The sequence below is a fragment of the Echinops telfairi genome, unplaced genomic scaffold, assembly GCF_000313985.2.
Source record: "Echinops telfairi isolate 266 unplaced genomic scaffold, ASM31398v2 ScPeMD7_5;HRSCAF=22, whole genome shotgun sequence".
Taxonomy (NCBI): Eukaryota; Metazoa; Chordata; class Mammalia; order Afrosoricida; family Tenrecidae; genus Echinops; species Echinops telfairi.
Window position 1 is genome coordinate 15,472,610 of NW_022103901.1, and position 6,626 is coordinate 15,479,235.

Sequence of the window (6,626 nt, forward strand, 5' to 3'; positions counted from 1 at the left end):
GGCCGCCACTTCCCGTCTTGCCAGGGCTTTCGGGAGAAGGTTTTGGTTTGCTGCTAGAACATCTAATCTCCACCCTCTTTCTTGTTTTTAAATCAAACACATAAGTGTTTCGTTCAATGCCTCTGGCAGCATTGAATTTTGTTTACTTGTACTTAGGTTCATGGTTTACCTTTTTTTTTTTTGGCAAGTGATGCTAGTTTTCCATTTACAGAAGTGATACCAAAAGATTCCCGTTTAAAATAGATTTATTAGGCAAACAACAAGCCAATGTAAAGGAAAACAGAAAGTAAATAATAGTACAGGTGGCAATGGGATATGGCAGAGAGCCTGGCACGACGGAGGTTTGGGGAAAACAGACCAGGGAATGGAAACAGCCCCCTGCCCCCCATCCTCCTGGCTCCGCTCCGAGGACGAGGTCAGCTGATAGAGATGGCTAGTAGCGCCAAGGGCATTTTGGGTACCATTTTTTTTCAGGGTGGAGCATTATAAGTAGACCTGTCCCAGGACAACACTGTCTCTCCGGACCACTCCAGCAGGCTCAGTGGGAGGACAGCCCGGACACCACGTTTGAGGATCTGCCGTGCCGAGGGACGGGGCTGCTGTCTGCATTGGCTCCATCTCAGTTCTCAGGGCTCAGCCTCCCTCACCAGGAAGGCTGAGATGCAGGTGAGGCCTTAGGAGGCGGGGCAGAGACAGCCTAATGGACTTTGTTGTCAAGGCCCACCTCCAGGTAAGAGGAGCCCTTACTACTGGACGCATCAAGTCCTTCCCTGCAATCCAGGGGTCCTAACCGCAGTCCCGTGTAAGCCCGTGGCCCTGTGCCTGGTCATGTTGGCGTGGGACAGCTCCAGTCCCTTTTGCTCCCCTCTGTCCTTGAATGTGTCCTACGAACACGCCGGCGTTTGTCATCAGCACCTTCAGTCTGCTCCTTAGCGCCTGGGAGACCTTGACTCTGACAGTGGGGACCTTAGGTGCAGACAGAAGAAAGCCAGAAGCCGCTGCTGGGGCTGAAGCCGTTTCCTGCCTGTCTAGCACCCTGAGGTCTTCAGTTGGAACATGGTCTTCGCGACTCTGGCCCACCCTACTCCCGTTCCATGAGCTACAGCTTCGGGCAGCCAAACAGAAGGACCGGGACCCCTCCCCTGCTGCCCAGGCTCTGCCACACACCCAGCCTGTCCACCGTCCAGGCCCCAGGGCACCAAGGTCCAGAAGTAAAAGACCTAGAATGGCCTCACGCTTCAGCCCTTTGGTAGGGCCTTCCTTGGGGGTCTCTGGGGGTCTCTAGAAGCCCACGCTGGCCCGGCCTTCACGCCTCCAGAAAGCGGAGATCTGCTCGAGAGTGACCCGAGGCTGAAGGCTCCAGTCGGGCTCAGGGCTCCCTGGCCGACGAGGCCTCTGGGCCCGAGGGCTGGCCAGATACACACTGCCCGCTGGCCTCGGCTCAGGCCCGGCCCAGCTCACCATGCCTGCGTTGTGAGGCCTTTCCTCCCAAGGTTGAGGCACCCAGAAGGTGCTGGGGCTGGGGGCCTGGGCTGGCGTCTGCGAGACCACGGAGCTGGGTGGGGGCTGTGGGGTGAAAGGGGCAGGGGGTGCCGTGGCTTGGGCCTCCAAGGTGCCCCCAGGGGCGGGAGGCTCTGGGCCCTGGTCCATCAGCAGGTGGGTGGTCGAGCCGTACCAGTTCTCAGAGCGCTCTCGGGGGGTGCCCGTGGGCTCGATCCAAAGCTCTCCTCCTGGGCGCCAGACCAGCGTCGGAGGGTGGTAGTCGGCCTGTTGACGTCGCCGGAGGGAGCGGCGGAACAGGCGCTCGGCCAGCACCGCTGTGGTCACCAGGAAAAGGGCGGCGAGAGAGGCCAGGGCCAGCATGATGGGGATGCAGGCCCCGCAGGGCAGCGGGGGCCACAAGGCGGACTCGGACGCAGGCGGCCCCTCCATGGGCCCCGAAGGGTGCTCTGAAGCTGAAGGTATCTGGGAGACACAGGGGTCAAGCGAGCCCACTTGGCATCATCAGCAGAGAAACAGCGAGCCCCCAAACAACGAGAGGGGCCGAGTGTAACCCGAGAGACAGACCCTGGCAGAGACAGAGGCAACAGGCCACCCAGAAAAGGCAAGAGACAGTCCCATGGGGCCCAGAGCAACACGCAGAGGCCTCCCTCCACCAGCCCCCGCTGCTCAGACTCCCCAGCCCCTTTCTGGATACCCCATTTCCCTCCCGGACCCAGGGTGCCACCAACAGAACTGAAGGGCCCCCCCCAGCATCCTTCTTCCTGTTTACATCTGCTCCAAGGAGGGAGGAAGTGGTGGGTGAAGACATGGGCCCTGCCTTTCAGGCCCTGCCCCTCCACGGACCCCCTCCCCCATCCTCAGACCACCTGCGCCCTCTCACACACTCTCTTGGGCTTGGTCTGCCCCCTATTCTCCTGTCACTCTGGGTCTCAAATGCCACCCTGCACCTGTCTCCCGTCTATCTGGCTTTGCACAGTCCATCCCATTGCCACCTCCGGTTTGTCTCTGCCCACTCCCCTCTCTCACCGGCCCGCTGCCCACTTGTAGTCACCTCACCATCGGTCAGCTCTGGGGGCCAGCTCCACGGGTCCTCTCTCACCCTTCAGAGTGGCGCTTTCCTACCATGCTGGGAGGGAACCGGGCGGTTGCCTAAAAGGGATGAAGGGGCCCCGCCTTCAAAGAAGGAGGAAGGGAGGAGACCACCTGTTGCTTGGCAACTCTGCCCCAAGTCCCCCCCCACCCCGCCCCCACAGAGCGTTTCCAAGGCAACCTGGAAGGGATGTGGTCACTGCGGTCAGGAGGCGTTTCCTGGGGTGAGGTGGGGCCGGCTGAACTCAGTCTTACCCAGTAGCCAGGCCCCCAGGCCCAAGAAGTGGGGTTGGAGACAAGGCTCACTTGGGGTTTGAGCCCCATGGTGCTTGGTGCTACCTGTTCTTGGGATGGTATCCACCACGTCTGTCCTGCCCACTGCCTCCCGGTCAGGGTAGAACAGCCCCTAACACATCATCACGGGTCCGGTAGGCGCAAGTGTACAGCGATAATAAGTCAAGATTATAGTAAAGTCAGAGAGAGCATGAGAGATAGAAGAGAGATGGAAATAATGGAGTCAGACGGATTTCATAGTAGCATGCTCACCTCAGCCTCACCTGGTGGTCCACATGGAGAGAGCGAGAGATATTTATTGCTAACCATGACTTATATATCTTTTGGGGAGGTGCAAGCCCCCTAATTACAGGTGAAGACATACGTCACAGGAAAGGGTCGTGCTATAGGTAATACAGCAATAGGAGGGGGACAATCTAGGGGTACACACGCTATAGGAAGAGGAGGGATTAAGGGTACATATGTGACAAGATGGGCGGACCCTAGATTCATGATGGCGGCCTAACCTTGATTGACCTAGAGCTGGAGACTTGATTTAGCCTAAGCTTTCAGGGGAAGCCATCCACTGTCCCTGACAGCAGCGAGTGAGCCCTGTCTACTGTGGGAGAAACCATGGTGTCCACTTGCTCTGGATGGCTGGAGTCCTCAGGGAGATAACTTGACAATCATTTACCATTAGTTGCAAGCAATGTCCTAAGTCTGACATAATTTGGGGGAGACGACTTGGGAGAAATCTTTCTGTTTCCCACACCTCCCCTCATCATACCCAGCCCGCCCGCAGTCCACACACCTGCTCACCGGCCTGACTTAGCCTTCCCCATACCAGCCAGGAACCCAAGTCTCCTTCCTGGTCTTGGCATCACTGAGCTCCCAGTGGAGTTGGAGGCTGCCTGGGCAGCGAGACCCCAAACACCTGCCGCCTCTGTTCCTTCCTGTCGCTTGGCGCTGAGGATGGGGGCGTAAGAGTCCTCACACGGGAAACTGAGGGAGCGTGCAAGGAGCCCGCCGTCCAGCGCCTTTTTAGAGAGAGGCTCGTTTGACTCACTCGTGAGGGGGGGAGAGAAAGTAAGAGAGGTTATCCGCGCAAAGTCACACCAGCCGCGCAGGTGGAAGACCGGGTGGGGCAAGGACAGAAGCACCTGGTGGGCCGCGCTCCCTGAGCACCACAGGCACTTTCAGTCGATGCTAAGACGCTGTTTTGCAGAACGACAGTCACAGACTGTGGGGAGGGGGGAAGAATACGTTGGCATGTTTTCATCCTACAAAAGGTCACAGGGCAGCCTGCATCTGTGCTGGTGGTCCCCTTTAGAGGGGCACAGGTTCTGCATTTGGGGGTGGGGGGTGGGGCGGGTATGGAGAGGCTCCACGCAGAACCCCCATGAGGTTAGAATAAAAGCCCCAAACAGTCGTCTATCTTCTCTCGGCATTAAAGGGCCAGAAGAGTAAACATTATCCAGAAAACCAGGAAGATCAGATGGCAGTTTTTGTGTTTCTAAGGTCTCCCTCTGGCTGTTCGGACTCTTCTTTCACCACTTAAACAAAGGTGTTTAAACGTTTTTATTTAATTTAATTTTTTTAACTAATAAGAAATGGGAACATAATGAAGAACAACGTTTCTCGCGGGAACCTGCATTCTTTGTTCGGCAGGCTTCTGCATGACCGTGGTCAGAACCCAGGTGTCCTGATTCCCAGGCCCCCAGCTCCGCCCCCAGCAGGAAAGCAGTAAAAAGGAATCATGACGTTCCTTGCTGAGCAAATGCAATTTTAAAAAGTCTCCAGGGCAGAAGCCTTGGTGGGCTCTCTTCAGGGCAGGGGGTACTCTTGGGATCAGGTGCTCAGAGCCCAGCCTTAGAGGACGGAAAGAGCAGGACAACATCCCCCTTCACAGACCAGGGTGGGAGTTAGGGGTTGGGTCAGCTTGCCTGGGCCAGGATTCTCCCATGATGCTCTCTAACATAATGTAATCCATTCTGTGATGGGCTCTTCTACAAGTGGCCAGGTCCTTGTGTAAGGTGACCAGATTTTAACATTGGTAAAACGGGACACCATTGATAAAACTCATATCCTGGTGAAATAGCCACATGGCAGCCAAAAACTGTCTACCCTAGCTTGTCGTGCATCCTTCCAAAAATCGGGACTTTTTTAAAACGCCGTGGGAGGCGGGGGAAAATTGTTAAAAATCGGGACTGTCCTGCCAAAAGCGGGACGTCTGGTCACCTTATCCTTGTGGGAAGACGAAGGTGGCGTGCTACCTTGATACACTGGGAAGGAACGTTCATCAGGAGGGTGGCCTACATCTATTAAAAGTGGGGAAGCGAGGTCACTGCTTGCTGGTCCGGGTCCTGCACCTGCCTCATTGACCTGCCTACCTTGGGAGCTCTCGGCGGCCTGCCGTGTTGCGTGTCAACCTCCGATTCATCCAACTCTGCCTCCAGCAGCCGGTGGGCTTCCTGCTTCTTGGGTCACCATCCCCCAGCAGCTCCGAAGGGAGGAAAAGCCCCCAGCTTAACCTCTGACCCTCAGACTTGAGGAGGACTGGATTTCCCTGCTTCGAAACGGTGAGCCACTTTCTGGACAGCAGCGTCTTTCTTTCTGTCCATGTATGATTGTCACGGAGGTTGCTTCTCCGAGAAGCCAGCCTCACACCTTGGGAGCCGACCGTCCATGAGACCTTGTGTGGCGGGAAGGTCCGAGCGGGAAGAGTCCCCTAAAGCAGGGTTCTGACCCTTTCTTCTTCAACAGCCGCCTCATCCGGTTTCCCTCCCCCTCAGTTTCTCGTCATTCGTGTCTTTTCCAGGGTAATCCTTTAGAAGCAACAGCAGCACAGATCTGATATGTCTGAGTCTGGTTTCTCTACAGAAGCAGAACTAGTGGCCCTAATATGTGCCACTGTGGAGAAAGGTCTGGATGAAGGGATGGCACACAGCTGTGGAGGCAGACACATGCCCATCCTGTGAGTCAGCTGTCAGCCTGACTCACGTGACTACAGAGGCTGACGAACCCAAGACTGGCAGGTCAGAAGGCAGGCTTCAGGGTGCAGAGGGAAATGAATCCAGGTCAGCAGGTAAGATAGCAGGCTGCTGATGACTCTTAAGGTCAGCAGGCAATATGGTGGGATACTAGTCAAGTCCAAATAACTGGAGATCAAATGTTGAACCAGATGCAGGACCCGGAACCAGCTAAAAGCAGCCAAACTTTTCCACAACTTCTGATTATATTGGAAACAGGCCACTTTCTCAGAAAATTTCCTTTCAATTGATAGGCTGCTCACAGCTGATCTCCTCATGGAGTTGATTGTATTGTGAGATGCCATCACGGAAAATTATCACACACCAACTACCAAGCAACTGGAATCCTGGCCCATTCAACTGTCACAGAACCGTAACAGTCGTGTATATAATCTTATGACTTTTAAATTCTTTGAGGGCCTACTGCTGCCAACAAAAGTTGAAATTCGTTGTCTTAACACACAAGGTCCTTCCTAATCTGGTTCCTGTACATACTCATTGATCCATCAACCCATGAAAATCCTATGTACTAAGTGCTGGGAACCCCTCGTCTTTATCTCCCTTGAGGTTTAAATCCCATTCCCTCTCCCTGGCTCACTCTGTATTCCATTAAGATTCGGCTAAGACGTAATTTCTTCAGGAACCCTTCTATAACTTCCTGTCCAATATGGAGATGCCATCATCGTTCTCAAAACATTTTCTTTCTACTTGAGCCCTGGGTATCAGCTCCTC

The 6,626-nt window shown here is 55.1% G+C and overlaps 1 protein-coding gene across 1 annotated transcript; it reads right to left on the reverse strand.

Moving 5' to 3' along the window:
- Positions 1-227: 227 nt before the first annotated feature.
- Positions 228-2,916, reverse strand: CUNH16orf54 (chromosome unknown C16orf54 homolog). Its single transcript, XM_013005563.3, has 2 exons — positions 2,848-2,916; positions 228-1,965 (listed from the first exon to the last, which is right to left on the reverse strand). The coding sequence occupies exons 1-2, from the start codon at positions 2,914-2,916 to the stop codon at positions 1,282-1,284; spliced, it is 753 nt and encodes a 250-aa protein (XP_012861017.2). The 3' UTR covers positions 228-1,281.
- Positions 2,917-6,626: the final 3,710 nt, after the last annotated feature.